The 17,595-nt window shown below is 45.4% G+C and overlaps 1 protein-coding gene across 3 annotated transcripts in view; it reads right to left on the bottom strand.

Moving 5' to 3' along the window:
* The window catches only part of lsamp (limbic system associated membrane protein), a 333,574-nt gene that overhangs the window by 12,197 nt on the left and 303,782 nt on the right, over nt 1-17,595 (bottom strand). For all 3 annotated transcript variants that reach the window (XM_061780943.1, XM_061780944.1, XM_061780942.1), the window contains 2 exons: nt 6,848-6,979; nt 6,404-6,524 (listed from right to left, as the gene is read on the bottom strand). In XM_061780943.1, coding sequence (XP_061636927.1) covers nt 6,404-6,524; nt 6,848-6,979 — 253 coding nt within the window. The remainder of the gene's footprint in view (nt 1-6,403; nt 6,525-6,847; nt 6,980-17,595) is intronic.

The raw sequence follows: 17,595 nt of genomic DNA, 5'->3' as shown, positions 1-17,595 counted from the left end.
ACGTCTTCTGTTTTTCCATTTCACTTGATATATCACACACTCCCCTCCTTGAGCTGTCACCTTATTGTGGTGGAGGGGTTTGTGTGTCCCAATGATCCTAGGAGCTAAGTTGTCTGGGGCTTTATGCTCCTGGCAAGGTCACCCATGGCAAACAGGTCCTAGGTGAGGAACCAGATTAAGCACAGCTCCAAAAACCCCTATTAAGATAAAAACAATTCAGGAAGACGTTTTCCCTTGTCCGGGCGCGGGTCACCGGGGCCCCCCTCTGGAGCCAGGTCTGGAGGTGGGCCTCGAAAGCGAGGCCTGGTGGCCGGGCCTCCACCCGTGGGTAACGTGGGTCCCCCTTCCCATGGGCTCACCACCTGTGGGAGGGGCCATAGGGGTCAGGTGCAGCGTGAGCTGGGCGGTGGCCGAAGCCAGGGACCTTGGCGATCCGATCCCCGGCTACAGAAGCTGGCTCTAGGTATGTGGAGTGTCACCTCTCTGGCAGAGAAGGAGCCTGAGCAGGTGTGTGAGGTCGAGAAGTTCCGAAGAAGGTCGAGAAGTTCCGAAGTTCCGTAGTCGGGCTTGCCTCCACACACGGCTTGGGCTCTGGTACCAGTCCTCTCAAGAGGGACTCTCTTCCACTCTGGAGTTGCCCACCGTGAGAGGCGCCGAGCAGGTGTGGGTATACTTATTGCCCCCCGGCTCGGTGCCTGTACATTGGGGTTCACCCCGGTGGTCGAGAGGGTAGCCTCCCTCCGCCTTCGGGTGAGGGGATGGGTCCTGACTGTTGTTTGTGCCTATGCACAAAACAGCAGTTCAGAGTACATCCCCCCTTTTGGAGTCCTTGGAGGGGGTGCTGGGCACTCTATCATTCTGCTGGGGTCAGCATCGTTCAATGCTCACGTGGGCAATGACAGTGAGACCTGGAAGGGCGTGATTGGGAGGAATGGCCCCCCCGATCAGAACCCGAGTGGTGTTCTGTTATTGGACTTCTGTGCTCCTCATGGATTGTCCATAACGAACACCATGTTCAAACATAAGGGTGTCCACGCGTGCACTTGGCACCAGGACACGCTAGGTCGCAGTTCGATGATCGACTTTGTGATCGTGTCATCGGACTTGCGGCCGCATGTCTTGAACACTCGGGTGAAGAGAGGGGCGGAGCTGTCAACTGATCACCACCTGGTTTTGAGTTGGCTCCGATGGTGGGGGAAGATGCCGGTCCGACCTGGTAGGCCCAAACGTATCGTGAGGGTCTTCTGCGAATGTCTGGCAGGATCCCCTGTCAGAAGGAGTTGACTCTCAGTCCCACTGGAAGGAGACCCCGGGGACGAACCAGGACACGCTGGAGAGACTACGTCTTTCGGCTGGCCTGGGAACACCTCGGGATCCCACCGGAAGAGTTGGATGAAGTGGCTTGGGAGAGGAAAGTCTGGGCGTCCCTGCTAAAGCTACTGCCCCCGCAACCCGACGTCGGATAGGCGGTAGAAAATGGATGGCTGGATATCACACACTGAGTCATGTAGATAGGCTTTAAAAACTTTGTTATGAAGCTAGGCAGCATGGTGAACACGACGTTTGCCTCATAGTTCGGAGGATTTGGATTTGACTCCTGGGTGCTCCATGTTCCTCCCGCATTTCAAAAACATGCATATTAAACATTTACACCATGTGGACAATAAAATGACAAAATGACAAATGAAGAAATCCCACATTTGCACCAAACAAAAACCAACCTTCATGAATATTCTAAATGTATACCTTGATTTCTGGGTCATTAATGTGTTGATTTTACAGGTCTGACTACGAGACTACTTGAGAAGAATCGTACCTCATGGTTTGAAGCCAAACAGTTAAAAATTATGTTGTTGAACAATAAGTAGTTGATTTGCCAAGACTAAAGTTTAAACAATCATTATATATGCTTGATCTGCGTGAGACAGTTTCAAAGTTGGGAATCGTTTATTTGCAAATGTGCTGAGTTTCAACCCATGCTTAGGGTGTGACTCACACAGATAGAATGAAATTTAACATGGAAACCCGAGTAGAATGGTGTGGTCTCCTTCTCTGCCTCATGGGTATAAAACGCCTCGACATCCCTTCTTCTTGGCTCTCTCTTCCGCCGGCTAACATCCCTTCAGTTCCTGTGCTTGGCTCCGGCCAACCCCGCCTGCTCCCTTTTTCCTTTGTTTTGACATCACGTGGCACGCGCTAAGTCCGGACCAGGAAGAATGCTAGGTCAGATGAAAGAAGCCTGCAATGCGGTTCCTGTGTTTTTTCTCAGCCGGGACTTGTTCGTGGTGACTCAGGAGAGACACTCCACTCCTGGCATCCCCACAAGTTGCGCCTGCAGTCTAGCGCAAGAGCGCAGCCAGCAACAAGTCCAAACGGCTGGGAAAGTCTTTTGTGCACCTTCTTCTTCTTCAACTAAACCTGCCTCCTTTCCTCCTGAGACAACTGAGAAAACACCATCCCCGGACCAGGTGATCTACGATCGTGAGTAAAACATTGCAATGATTACTAGAGAGTACAAATTGGTGCATATCAACTTGGGGTTAAGTTACAGATCCCAACTTTCTTCTCTCTCACCTCGCTTCAACTCATTTCATGCTCACATTACGAGTTCAGTTATTCGCCCTATACCTAGTTCTTTACGTACGTTTACCTGGGATTTTTTTTATAAAGTAAGGTCCCGCTGCCTTTTTCCACAAGTTCCCCTGTAGGTTTCATTCAATTTTCTCTAAATTAAACCTCCTGTTGTGTGCTGTGTGTGTTTGAGTGCAACATTTGACCACTGAAATCGAGAACTATCATCCTATTGAATGTAACAAGCCTTTTAGAGAACAGAGATTGCTAAAGAGGTTTTTCATCACTTTCCCTAAAACTATAAATATAAAAAGAGACGCGGTGCCCTATATAAGACAAAGATAGCTTTGATTGTAACATTCTATCGCTTGAGTTACCCCGGAAGTAAACGCAGGCGTTTACTCTCTAACCCCCCTTTTCAAATTAATTACGCTTTTATCCAAATATATGCTACAGTATCAATATATATTTCATTGTTATTGAATTTCTTATGGCGGCACGGTGGCCGACTGGTTAGAGCGTCAGCCTCACAGTTCTGAGGACCCGCCGGGGGTTCAATCCCCGGCCCCGCCTGTGTGGAGTTTGCATGTCCTCCCCGTGCCTGCGTGGGTTTTCTCCAGGCACTCCGGTTTCCTCCCACATCCCAAAAACATGCATTAATTGGAGACACTAAATTGCTCGTAGGCATGACTGTGAGTGCGAATGGTTGTTTGTTTGTATGTGCCCTGCCCAACCAGTTCAGGGTGTCCTGCCCGATGACAGCTGGGATAGGCTCCAGCACGCCCGCGACCCTAGTGAGGAGAAGCGGCTCAGAAAATGGATGGATGGATGGATGAATTTCTTATGTCATATTTGGTGTTGGAGTAATCCAAAAGTAATTGAAAGTAACCAAGTTACATTACTTTAATATTGTGGTAATCGGATTATGTTACTGACTACAATTTTTAACGGGTAACTAATGACTCTATTGGAATGCATTTTTAGTAACCCACACAATCTTGACTATGGTACATTACTATTAATATCCAAGGAAAAAGTTCAACACCATTCGCAGTTTCTCTCAGTGCGAGAGAGGACTGTGAACAGGCACATTGCCAAAATCCTCCAGGGGACAAAACGACTTACCGGTAGACATCTGGAGTTTGACAACAGCAGATAATACAAAATATTTTAATGGCTATAAATCTATCTCTCCACTTGTTTGATAGGCTTATTACTTTAGAGACCCTATCTGTGATAACATTCGTGACAGCTCTTCCAGCATTTTTCTAGTGCAGTAGTTTGGGTACAGCATCAGGATGGTACAGTCACAATCAGATTAGAGTGGAGGGAATTTGGGCTTACTCCGCATTGAAATAATACAGTATGTCCCAGCTGTCATTATCCCGGAAAGTCATTACACGTCAGTCCTTGAGACTTACATTACACTTGAACATCTGCTTCTGTCACACACACAAATTGCACTTTCACAAGGAAGTAAATCAATGCTCATTCTTTTCAAGACGCATTGTCTCTGTGTCATGTCTGGCTTTCATTAAAAGTGAAATTAGTGCTTCCTTGCTTTAAAAGCATTTTTTTTTACACTGTATTATTCAATCAATATCAACAGTTTGATAAAACCTCAGTCATTATAGTAAGATATGCTGTTCATTAGCAGATGAAAGATATCAGATTATTAAAATTTAACATCTATAAAAAGACATTTAGCAGAGGGTGCAAATAGATCAATTCTAATTATTGGTAAGTAGAGTATACAATATGTAGAGCAGTCCTTGCCCAGAGAATTAACTTGATGCTATAGTCACATTTTCCAGGTGACGAAGTGCCAACACAGGACTGGTCAAACGACTCCAAAGTTGTATATACACTGTGTGAATTAAGCCTGATTTAAACCTGATTCAGAGTGGACCGATTTTTTTCAGTTTCAAATATTGTTGAGCATTGTAAGTTATGCAGTGTACAGGGGGAATCAAGGACCAATTAGTCGCTCCCGACCAGCTGTGCAACGCTTGGATGCTCCTTCATCGAAGGAAGAGTATTTTCTACTCAGGAAACCTTAGATGAAATCACTGACTAATAACATCCTCCCTCGCGGCCTCTTGTTATGGCTATGTGTGATAAATGGTGGTAATAACTGGGGCTATAATTAAGTGTGTTTGACTTTGTGCAATTTGCATCTTTTTAGTGTAATCTCTTTGGACATGGATAATTGACCCTGCTTACAGCATCAACTTAAATCAGCGTGATTCAGTGTTATTTTAGAGTGAAATATTGACATAATAACCGAATCCTTCACACACAAACAGAACAGTAGCACAGTGATTAGTGCTGTTGCCTCACAATATGAAGGTTCTTGGTTTGAATCTGGTAATTTTTGGATTTGTTTCTCTTTGTGCTCCATCACATTGTCCCAGAGTAAACATTAGTTGGGTTTCTTGAAGACTCTGAACTCTCCACAAGTGTAAATTTGAGCGTAAATGGTTGTAGGTGTACCCTGCCTCTCAAAAGTCAGCTCCCTGTGAGAAAAAATAAGATAAATAGGATGTGTTTAGGCGGCACGGTGGCCGACTGGTTAGAGCGTCAGCCTCACAGTTCTGAGGTGCGGGGTTCAATCCCCGTCCCCGCCTGTGTGGAGTTTGCATGTTCTCCCCGTGCCTGCGTGGGTTTTCTCCGGGCACTCCGGTTTCCTCCCACATCCCAAAAACATGCATTAATTGGAGACTCTAAATTGCCCGTAGGCATGACTGTGAGTGCGAATGGTTGTTTGTTTCGATGTGCCCTGCGATTGGCTGGCAACCAGTTCAGGGTGTACCCCGCCTCCTGCCCGATGACAGCTGGGATAGGCTCCAGCATGCCCGCAACCCTAGTGAGGAGAAGCGGCTCAGAAAATGGATGGATGGATGGATGTGTTTATCCTTTTTCTATACCGCTCATCCACTTCAGTGTAAGCCGGAGTCTATCCCATTTGATGTCAGGTGAAAGGCAGACTATAACGTGGATTGGTCACTTGTCAATCGCAGGGCACAAATAGAAACATATAACCATCCACACTCACATTCACACTGTTAAGGCTTCTTTATACTCACGCGGACGGTGACCGCGCTGACGTCACTTTGGCTGTCCCACGCGTAGTTTGCCTTTATACTCGAGCGCAACCCATGCGTGCAGTTTTGAAAATTTACTGCAGTTCACCTCCAAGTCGAGAGTGTCGCTACTGCTGGTATTGGTTAGGACACCAATGGAGTTTCCTCTGCATTTTTTTCCGGCCATTTCCGGTAGCCGTTTTTACTTTGCTTTCAGTAACAAGGAACAAAGCAACAACCATGGCGACTGTGGAACAGTGTCTGCTACAACAAATGGACCTAGATGACCAGATGATACGTTTAATTATGCTGCAAAATCGATCGAGAAGGCGGCGGCGTAGATGGTATGTAGAAACAAGGGGCACGCTGAGTACGTCATTACAGCATGTGACTAAAACGGACGAATCACGAGAGATGATGTCCGCGGAGTTCGACGCGCAGCAACAATTTTTGTCGTGTGCGCGTCAAGCTACGTAGACGGGCTGCGCGGGGCAATTCGTCGGTCACGTGATCCAATGCGGGTGTTGTTGGACGCGCGACCGCGGGAGTATAAGGAGGCCTTTACTGAGCGGGAAGTGAACCCATGCTGGTTGAAGTAAAGTGAGTGAACCACCACACCATCGGTAACTAGCATAAGAGGCATACAGTAAAATAGGTACATGGTTGAATAAAAAAATTCACACAAGGCAACAGGAGTACTCTTAACATTGATTGGGAGTTGGAACAAAAAAAAAAAAAAAGGTTTTTACCTTTTTTCATCCCTGTACCATTCAAATTCTGGTGTGGGCACAGCGGTAGCTTCACACAGTAGGGTCCCAATGCGGCCAAGCTGGGCCTCTGAGCTCTGGGTTTTTTTTATTGTTGGAGGGTCTGCAAATCAACAGGATATTAATGTCAGTTACATTTATGAACTAGCTACTGATTGTATAAGGAAATATTGCACCTATAGGAACCACCTATATGTTCAAAGGAGTCTGGATAATGCAATCAGAGTTAAGATTTATATTGACATCAGTGAAGGATGTTTCAAACTGATCACGCTGCAGACTTCACACCCTTCCACACTACGTTCTGTAAGTCTCAACTCTTTCCTTCTTGACTTTTATCTGCTCCATTTTATATGACATGGGGTATGATAAGGATACTGATCAATGCTTCCAACATGCTCTGTGCTGCATTCTGTGGTTACTTACAGTTGACGATCACATTGACATATTTGACATCAGGCGTGGCAACATCATTGCTGGCCTTGCATTCATAGCGACCTGCTTGAGTTCGCATTATACCAATGATGTCCAGGTACTCCTCTCCATCCAGTGGCTCGGCTGCACAGAAAGAAATACACAAGTTGCAATGAGTGCGATGTGTCCACTTTTACCTGTTTTAAACCACAACCTGTGTGTGAATAATAGGCAAGGTAAATAAACAACAAGAAATCCTGATTCAACCCGAGTCAGTTATGAATTTTTGGTTATACCAAGACCAAAAATATGCAGAATTTGGGCTCTGGGTGTGAAGTAAATAATTCCCCCTTCCTAACAAGTCTCACATTTCTTTCAAATTCATTGACAGACAGAGATATTATTATGTACTGTTAAAATGGAAGGCATATGCTAGCATTTGCACAGTGAGACTGGTATAAGTAAAACTGTTTGCCTGAATGCTTCAATTAATAGAGGAATGACATTTGCAAATGTCAAAAGAAGCATAATCATCATCATAATCATCACATACAGTATATAGACAACAGGGGTGTAGCACCATATTATGGGCCCCCATACTGCGCCTTCAGAATCCAGTATAGGGTTGCAGTTTTTCCAATGCACCACGTGGGTAGATGTGCGATGTCCAGTTGCTTGGTCAGCGGCAAAGAGTCGCCAACAGTAATTGTTTTGCAATGGTCCACTTTCATCACGCTCGGTCGGCTTTGTGCTACGAGTCTTAGGAATAAAGTACCTACACAATCGATTGTGTTCTATTCAGAGTTCCAGATTTGAAGGGATCCTTATGAGGCAGTGATTGACTGTATGCATCCCACATGCATTAATGGCTGAGGCAATGCAGCTAAACTCACTCAACTTGCCAATATTCCATTGTGGTACGTGTGTACTTGCTGTTTACTACTGTGTTGGGTATAAAACAAATGTCAAAATCATAACATAAAAGGTTCTTAAAATTAACCTCAATGTACCAATGAGCAATGTCTAAACAAGACAATACTCAGCACTCCCTAGATACTGCCAATTAACATGGATGGAGAGGAGAGGTAAAACGTAAGGCTGTCAATACATTGTCTTGTGCATTCTGTTGAATCTACTACTGAAAAACTAAACAAAATTATCTGAATAAAGGAAACGAGGAACAAAACCAAATGAGACTGAAAAAGAAAGAACTTGAGCAATGGTGTAAATTTAATTGAGCGATGTGTGCAAGCGACTTATTTGTTTAAAACAACAAATATAACTATCAGTAGTCTCACCTGATGTGTTGAGAAAGGAATATAATCAAAGTGTGAAAGGATGTGATTTACTCGCTAAAGAACCAATTAATGACAATGTAGCATTTCCTACATCTTTGTCCACACACAGTAGAATACAACATCCTGCATAAGTGTATATTATCTGTGTAATGAAGATAGATTGGGTAATCTTATCCAAAGGGAATTGTGTGGGAGTGTATGTGCAATATATGTGTGTGTATGTGGCTATGCTTGGTATGAGGTACTGTATGTATCTTTGGTGAGTTTGGAGCATGTACGCATGAATGGGCATAAGACACCTTAAAGGTTTCCAGGGGACATTGAAGATTGAGACTAATTCAAAGTGTGCACATTAGAAAAGGCTCATGAAGGCTGGAATTACATTTAATCACTTCTATAGTTTGCTGCTAATCTAAAGAAAGGAGCAAGAGTGTGTGACAGCAATGGAGGATGACAATGGTAAGGCATTTAAGGAAAGAAAAATGGTTGGAACAATTTGATGGCACATGGTAAGATTTTATACTGTCACAGATAGCAAGCGATCACTTATTTTCAGCAAAGAAAGGTTTCAGGACAAAATACATGACTAAACATATGACGATTGACCGGCACCAACCCCAAAAGCTGAACCATTAGTGTCCTTTGTCTGTTTCACTGATCAAGTGAAAATGTTGACCAACTAAATGATTAATTGACAAGAAGCCTTATTTCGAAGCAAGGGGCCGTTTGTCATTTTTGTTGTTGTCATCTGTTCACTTAACGTGTTGTATCCTGCCTTTCTTGTATAAATGGATGCGGGTCTGTCAGCCAAAACACAAAGTGTTTGCTCTGTCGCCTTGAATCATACTTTTATGCTTTGCATGCTTTTGTTAGACTTTGTGAGGAATAGATTAGAGACAAACATGACCTGTGTTCTGCGCACAAACAAACAGGCGACTGAATCCATTGTATTCCTGGGTTCCCTCAGTGGGACACAATTACATTGTATATCAAAGCAGCAGACAGGTGACAATTGACAGTGAGTGAAGCTACTCAGACAGCTTGTCTCAAGTACCATTTTTATTTGGGAGCAGTGACCAGTGATCAGTTGTCATGTTAAATTTGCCTTCCCCCTCTATGCGTGTCTGCTTCAATTCATCTTTCTGCCAATCTTTAAATTGTGGGGGAGGGCCAACTCATGCCAGAAACCCCAAGTGGGGCTTCGTTTTAGCAAGGCCCCAAAAAAATCCAGACAACTGAAATGGTGAAAAAGAGTTTAATGCTTTGCATGTTTTCAGCAATTCAAACATACTGTAAATACAGTAGAACATGTATATTTGCGGTTCAGCAATCGCAACTTCACCTATTCGCAAATTTGTTTTAGGAACCGATTCCCCCATAACCGCGGAAAACCCCGCCTACACGCAATTTCCTTTGATGTGGCAAAAAAGTCAGAAAATTATTTTTCTTATTTTCATGGTATGTATTTGCCAATGCACTTTGGGAGAACTGTTCTAAGGTAACAGTCTTGGGTTAAAATGTTAAATTGCTGTTTGTTTATTTTTAACCCCATGCAGTGAAACATGAGCACAGCACTTAACTACTTCTGTAGATAAATGGATCTGTACTTTTCCATAAACACTTAAATGTCCGTCACTCTCAGCGCATCTTGTTGTTGAAAGCAGCATGCTAGTTAGCTAGCGGTTGCATACTAACTTGGTTAGCCGTTAGCTTGGCTTTAGCTTAGCATGGTCGCTTAGCCGTCAGATAACAGCTTCGTCCATTCATCTTGGTGCTTTTGCTGTGCAGGCTGGTGTTCAGGAGAGTCAGGATAAAGTACAGCAATACTCTGACGTGTTAAGAGCTGCTTGTGGAAGGATCGGAACGCCGAAGGGTATGCCAAAGGTTGGTGGCTGGAGGAGATTGTCAGGTCCCATGAACGTGTAGCACTCGCCCGAAGGTCTGGAGAAAGCTCATGGTGAGTTTTTCAGCTCTCCAAAGCAATCATACAGAATGTTAACTTTTGAGTGCAAGCACAAAAGTCCAGCTACATATAATTGCAACAAGAAAATTCAAATTCATTGACAGACAGAGAACAATGGTGTAAATTTAACAAAACAAAACAAAGGTTTCTATCGGCAAAACGTCGCCAAACACGTCTAATGGGCATTTACTGTATTTTTAATGGTACAGAAATGCATTTGCAACACTATTAAAGTGTTTTGGGATCATAGTTTGTGGTGTACATGTACTGTATGTATGGTTTCAACCATTAATATAGGGAATTATAACTTCATCACTTTATCACAAATTATGTCACTTTTAGGGGTGTCAATTATTCACGGAAATATACTAATTGTGGCCAGTCATGGTCCCTATCTTCCACAAAAGTCATGAAGAATTACACTTCTTCTAAATGGCATGTGGATACAAATTAGCATTCTACAGGCTGGTTTCGGTTGGCGTGCCAGTTGTCCATGTAAATTCGAGCACCGAGTAGAGCCGCAGTTCATGTGCCCTGCCACCCAAATCAATAGAAAGCATGTCAGTAGGGCGGGTGCAGGTGGTGGTAGTGTGAAGACTGAAACAAAAATCAGCAGCTTCAGCAATAAAATGGATGCTTACCATTTGCATATCCTCATGCAGCTTTCATCAGCATGATTTTACCACTGTGCGAAACATTGCATTTATTTAGCAAATGTTAATTTATGTTAAACAGCTGATTTGAGTTGGGTTGCATAAATTACTGTTTTGTCCATCTCTTTCCATGACTGCGGTACTGTTTCTTTACGTTTGTGTGTCTGTGTGTGTGTGTGTTTGTGTGTGTTTCTTCTTTATGCACATGCACACCCTGTGTTATACATCCACATCTCCCTTGACATTTAATTGCGCGTGTGTATTTACTATCTAATGCATTCACAAACTGTTTTTGGTAGACTTATATGACTACATGAAAAATAATTTACCAGTATAGGTGTTGTAGAGTCATGGAAAACCAAAATACTCAACATTTATGATACGGATGCTTCTGGGAAAATGGCTTGCTCTTGACATCGTTTAGTAGAACAGTGTACATTGATTGAAACATTGATTGGAGAAGGTAAAATGTATAAAGAACTTCAGAATTTGATAGGGTGTTTGGCTAAAATGATTTCCAATGCTTTACAATGACAAATGTAAAACTATAGAGGTGAACGAAAATAGAAGACAACCATTCAAATGTCTCGAAGAATAGCCATAATGGCAAAGACATTAGCTGTGAGTACGGTGACAATTAGAAGGCACCTGTGCGAAGCTAAAGGTTACAATTTGCCAAAGAAGACATGAACTGGCCTAAAGAGAAATGGAGAAAAGAAAAAAAAAAAAAAAGAAAAAAAAATATTTGATTGAATAATTTGAGGCGGCACGGTGTCCGACTGGTTAGAGCGTTTGCCTCACAGTTCTGAGGACCGGGGTTCACTCCCCAGCCCCGCCTGTGTGGCGTTTGCATGTTCTCCCCGTGCCTGCATGGGTTTTCTCCGGGCACTCCGGTTTCCTCCCACATCCCAAAAAACATGCATGGTAGGTTAATTGCCAACTCTAAATTGCCCATAGGTGTGAATGTGAGTGCGAATGGTTGCTTGTTTATATGTGCCCTGCGATTGGCTGGCAACCAGTTCAGGGTGTACCCCGCCTCCTGCCCGATGATAGCTGGGATAGGCTCCAGCACGCCCGCGACCCTAGTGAGGAGAAGCGGCTCAGAAAATGGATGGATGGATAGATGAATAATTAGATTCTGTTGCATGAAAAGAGCAGACCATTAGGTGACCGTTTGGCTCACCCAGGCTCTATATCCATATCGCTCAACAGCGACACTAAGCATTTCATGACTCCAGGCTTTAGAAAATGCTTAGTGACTGCAATAGAAAGCGCTGAGACTGTGTATATTCATGACTTCAAACAAGCACAGCCAGAACCTGTAGTGAATAACCAGGCCGTACAGAAACAAGCCATGTTTTCTCATTATGTCCACGGTGTGACGATTAACACAGACTGGCTGCATATAGTGTACATTGTAAATCATTTCGTAACTGTAAGCAGATCTCAAGTCTGCTACGAGTCCTATCACCCAAGTACCGTTAAGACAGCAAAAGCATCATTTGAATTTTCCCCAAGCCACTTATTTACCCTTGTCCACATGTGTGCAGAGCTGTGCATGTGGCACCTGCACCTGACAAATCAGCAAACACAAATTAAATAGCGTGACCGTGATGTGCTGACAGGCATATCAGATTTTTTATCTTTTTGTGTGTTTCCAGAGGTTAATCATTCCAAAATCTATTAATACAACATTCACACCTATGGACAATTAAAGTCTTCAGTCAAGCTAACAGTCATGTTTTTGTGTCGTGTAGTCATGTGGGAGAAAGGCGGTAACCCACACTAGCTAGGGGAGGGCTTGACACAGGAGGGCCTGAACTGGGATTCTAACAATAGCCTCTCAACTGTGAGGTGAACATAATAACCACCACTTCGATCGGGCAGTTAAAAAACAACAACTTAGCATCCAGCAGGCAAATCAATACGGTCTTGCTTCTTTCATTATATCAGTAGCCTAACGTCTCTAAGTGTTTTCTGTGCATCTGCGTTAACAGTGTACCAGCAATTACGGCACACATATGTCACTGAACATCACTCCCAGAACACTGCTAGAGTTGGTGCCTTTACATGCCTACATCTGTAGTCGAACCACCTCATTTGGTATTCTTAAGTTGTTTTTTTCTTGTTAAGTGAGAGAAATCTAGTCTCTACTGGGCTTTTAAGAAGTGCATCAAAGTCAGGTTGAATGTCCGAGGCGGAGATGATCATCAGTGCGAGAGGATCTATACCAGGATTTTCCAAACTTTATTGAAAATGTTTGTTCACATATGTAGGTAGAGCCAAAGAGAACCAACATCTTCTGAGCATGCCTCCTAATTTTTGGAAAGTTCTCCACAAGAAGCATGCGGGATAACCTCATATATTCCAGCATTTCCGAGAGTACACCTGATAATTCAGAGGTTCAAGTAAAAAACTTCATGTCGACAGCGCTGAAAATCCCGAAGGAGACACTCGCTAACATCAGCTTGCACCGAGTACACAGGCTAGGAGGACCGCGAGCAGGGAGTCATCCCCGTCCAATCTTCGCCAAATTCGAACATTTACAGCAGAAAGTCTGTGGAAAGTCAAAAGGGGTTGAAGGGTACATAGTTTGGGATGAATGACCAGTTTCCACGCGAAATCAACGAGTGACGCAGACTCTTGTATCCTCGAATGAAAAATTACCGGCAACCATGAAAACGCGCCTCACTGGTTGTGGACAAACTATACATAGACGGTCAACTGTTCCGCGATTCCAAAGTCACCCCTTGGCTCTTCTAATAGATGAGTATCCCTTTCAAGTATACTCTAATATTGGGTATATAGTGTAGAAAAAACATGTAGTCATTTGTTTAGGGGGGAAAAAAAGGGAATTGCCCACGTCCTATTGCACCCTCCACTCACTGACATGGGTGATTTCCCTTGTTGTCTTTTTACTTATCTTTCTCTTTGGTACTTCTTTTTCTCTTTATTGCACCCCCCACTACACCACTTATCGAATGCTCACTTCCCCCTCCCTGATCCCCTCCCTGACCCCATCCCAACTCATATACAACACGTTCAATACTTCACTACACTACTAATGTAAATGCCATTCGTTCACAGGCAAAGAGAATTAAGATTATGGATGATATCACGAAATTAAAAATGGATATCTTCTTCATAGAAGAAACCCATCCATCCATCCATTTTCTATCGCTTATCCGAGGTCGGGTCGCGGGGGCAGTAGCTTTAGCAGGGACGCCCAGACTTCCCTCTCCCCAGCCACTTCATCCACCTCTTCCGGGGGGATCCCGAGGCGTTCCCAGGCCAGCCGAAGGACGTAGTCTCTCCAGCGTGTCCTGGGTCGTCCCTGGGGACATGCCCGGAACACCTCACCAGGGAGGCGTCCGGGAGGCATCCAAATCAGATGCTCCAGCCACCTCATCTGGCTGAGGTGTAGAGCTGGTCCACTGTTCCATGGCCAGGACGAAAACCACACTGCTCCTCCTGAATCTGAGATTCGACTTCCTGATGGACCCTCCTCTCCAGCACCCCTGAATAGACCTTACCAGGGAGGCTGAGGATTGTGATCCCCCTGTAGTTGGAACACACCCTCCGGTCCCCCTTCTTAAAAAGGGGGACCACCTACCCAGTCTGCCAATCCAGAGGCACTCTCCCCGATGTCCACGCAATGTTGCAGAGGCCTGTCAACCAGGACAGCCCCACAACATCCAGAGCCTTTAGGAACTCCAGGCGAATCTCATCCACCCCCGGCACCCAGCCACTGAGGAGCTTTTTAACCACCTCGGTGACCTCAACCCCAGAGATAGGAGAGCCCGCCTCAGAGACTCTGCTTCCTCATGGGAAGACGTGTTGGTGGAGTTGAGGAGGTCTTCGAAGTATTCTCATGACCGACTCACAACGTCCCGAGTTGAGGTCAGCAGTGCCCCATCCTCACTATACACAGTGTTAATGGTGCACTGCTTCCCCGTCCTGAGACGCTGGATGGTGGGCCAGAATTTCCTCGAAGCTGTCCGGAAATCGTTCTCCATGGCCTCACCGAACTCCTCCCATGTCCGAGTTTTTGCCTCAGCGACCACCAAAGCTTCATTCCGCTTGGCCAGCCGGTACCCATCAGTTGCCTTAGGAGTCCCACAGGCCAAAAAGGCCCGACAGGACTCCTTCTCCAGCTTGACGGCATCCCTCACCGTTGGTGTCCACCAACGGGTTCGGGGATTGCCGTTTGGGCCTGCCAGGTCGGACCGGCATCTTCCCCCACCATTGGAGCCAACTCAGCACCAGGTGGTGATCAGTTGACAGCTCCGTCCCTCTCTTCACCCGAGTGTCCAAGACGTGCGGCCACAAGTCCGATAACATGACCAGAAATTCGATCATCAAACTGCGACCTAGGGTGTCCTGGTGCCAAGTGCACATGCGGACACCATTACGCCTGAACATGGTGTTCGTTATGGACAGTCCGTGATGAGCACAGAAATCCAATAAAAGAACACCATTTGGGTTCTGATCGGCGGGGCCGCTCCTCCCAATCATGCCCTTCCTGGTCTCACTGTCATTGCCCACGTGAGCATTGAAGTCCCCCAGCAGAATGATGGAGTCCCCAGCGGGAGCGCTGTCCAGCACCCCCTCCAAGGACTCCAAAAAGGGTGGGTACTATGAATTGATGTTCGGTGCATAGGCACAAACAACGGTCAGGACCCGCCCCCCCACCCGAAGGCGGTGGGAGTCTACCCTCTCATCCACCAAGGTGAACCCCAATGTACAGGCGCCGAGCCGGGGGGGAATAAGTATACCCACACCTGCTTGACTCCTCTCACCGTGGGCAACTCCAGAGTGGAAGAGAGTCAACCCCTTTCGAGAGGACTGGTACCAGAGCCCAAGCTGTGTGTGGAGGCGAGCTCGACTAGTTTCTAGTCGGAAATTCTCGACCTTGCACACCAGCTCGGGCTCCTTCCCTGCCAGAGAGGTGACGTTCCACATCCTGAGAGCTAGCTTCTGTAGTCGGGGATCGGATCGCCAAGGTCCCTGCCTTTTGTCAACGCCCAGCTCACAATGCACCCGACCCCTATGGCGTCTCCCACAGGTGGTGACCCCATGGGAAGGGGGACCCACGTTACCCTTTCTGGCTGTGCCCGGCTGGGCCCCATGGGTGCAGGCCCGGCCACCAGGCACTCTCCTTCAAGCCCCACCTCCAGGCTTGGGTCCAGAGGGGGACCCCGGTGACCCGCGTCTGGGCAAGGGAAAACTGAATAAATTTTGTTGTCGTCATCAAAAGGGGTCTTTGAGCCGTGCTTTGTCTGGTCCCAAACCTAGGACCTGTTTGTCATGGGTGACCCTGCCAGGGGCATAAAGCCCCAGACAACTTAGCTCCTAGGATCATTGGGACACACAAACCCCTCTACCACGATAAGGTGACGGCTCAAGGAGGGGTTCATCTCACAATGTCGATTCAAATTGTAACCCTTAAACACAGCGATCTGCTCCACGCAAACTAAATACAACACTTTCCGACTTACCAACTTTGGGAAATAAATACTTAGCGGTCCAATTTTTATTGAAAACGCTGCATTCGGCATCTACCTTTCTTTTTTTGCTCGAGCAAACATTTTTGAGGGGTAACGCTAAAAATGATCGTCTTCACAAGCAGGTGACGAGACTTGTGACCAATTGTACCATGATCCAATTATGTCTTGATCATAATTGCATCATTATTTTGGTGAATAAAAAAACCTTCAAAATAAAAGCAATCCAGCTTTTGCCCATGCATGTTATAAAATAAGAAATACGTTTATTTTGTGATTTCCAATTAAACTTGTGCGGGCCAGACAGAATCAACCAAAGGGCCGTAAGTGGCCCGCAGGCCATATGTGGCCCGCTGGCCGTACAATGCCCGACGCCCACAATCAGCTATTGCCAGCCATTCCATCACTGCGACCCTGGAACAAAACAGACGCGTCTACACAACCTACAACACTTGCACCACTGAGCGAGCTGAAGATCTTTACACTATTCCCCCTTGTCTCATGATGGGAGCCATCCCTTATGTGAGATGGATGTTTGTGAGCAGAAAAAACTAAATACCCTACTGATGGGAGTTGGACATTGACTATGGATGGATGACAAATTAAGGAATGGCACAAAGTCACTTACAGTGGCACTCAGTGACAATGTGAATGTAAATGGTTGACTATGTCTATATGTACCCTGTAATTGACTGGTGACTATTCCAGGGTGTAATCTGCCTTTCGCTCAAAGTCAGTTGGGATAGGCTCCAGCTCCTCACAACCCCGAACAGGATGAGCAATAAAGAAAATGAATGGATCGATAAGTGGCACAGCAGACGAAAGAAAGTTTTCCAGTTGAGGTACTAATTCAGGGGGGAATTTTTTTAAACCCTGTCTTGGAACATGGCTGAAACTGCTGCGGCCCAGTTTAGGAGGGATGTCAAGGGCACTCAGCATCAAAAGCACGCCCTCCCAAGAACTATCCTAAAATGGTTATGACTTCAATATTCAGATGTATCAGAGGGCATAAGAGCAAAATCAGTTCATTTGGGGAGATTTTATTGTTGCATTGGTATAGATTCCCAGTTTAGTCTTACACTAGTGAAGACCTTGAGGGCTACATGACTTGCTCAATGATACTGGATCAGCAAACATGACTACTGATGGACACTTAACAAGTGGTGAGCGATTGAACATGTTTTGCAGCTATGTGGTACTCCTCATAGAATCATGATGGAGTGAGTGCTTATGACTTGAATTTAAATGGTCTGTATCTGAGCTCTTTCTCTCCAAGCTGCGAACATGTCCAGATGTCTTTGCCTGAGAGGATTAAAGGCTCAGTGTTCTTGTCTCCTCTACT

Source organism: Phyllopteryx taeniolatus, chromosome 8 (assembly GCF_024500385.1).
Source record: "Phyllopteryx taeniolatus isolate TA_2022b chromosome 8, UOR_Ptae_1.2, whole genome shotgun sequence".
NCBI classification, from domain to species: Eukaryota; Metazoa; Chordata; class Actinopteri; order Syngnathiformes; family Syngnathidae; genus Phyllopteryx; species Phyllopteryx taeniolatus.
This window is presented reverse-complemented; position numbering and strand designations above follow the sequence as displayed.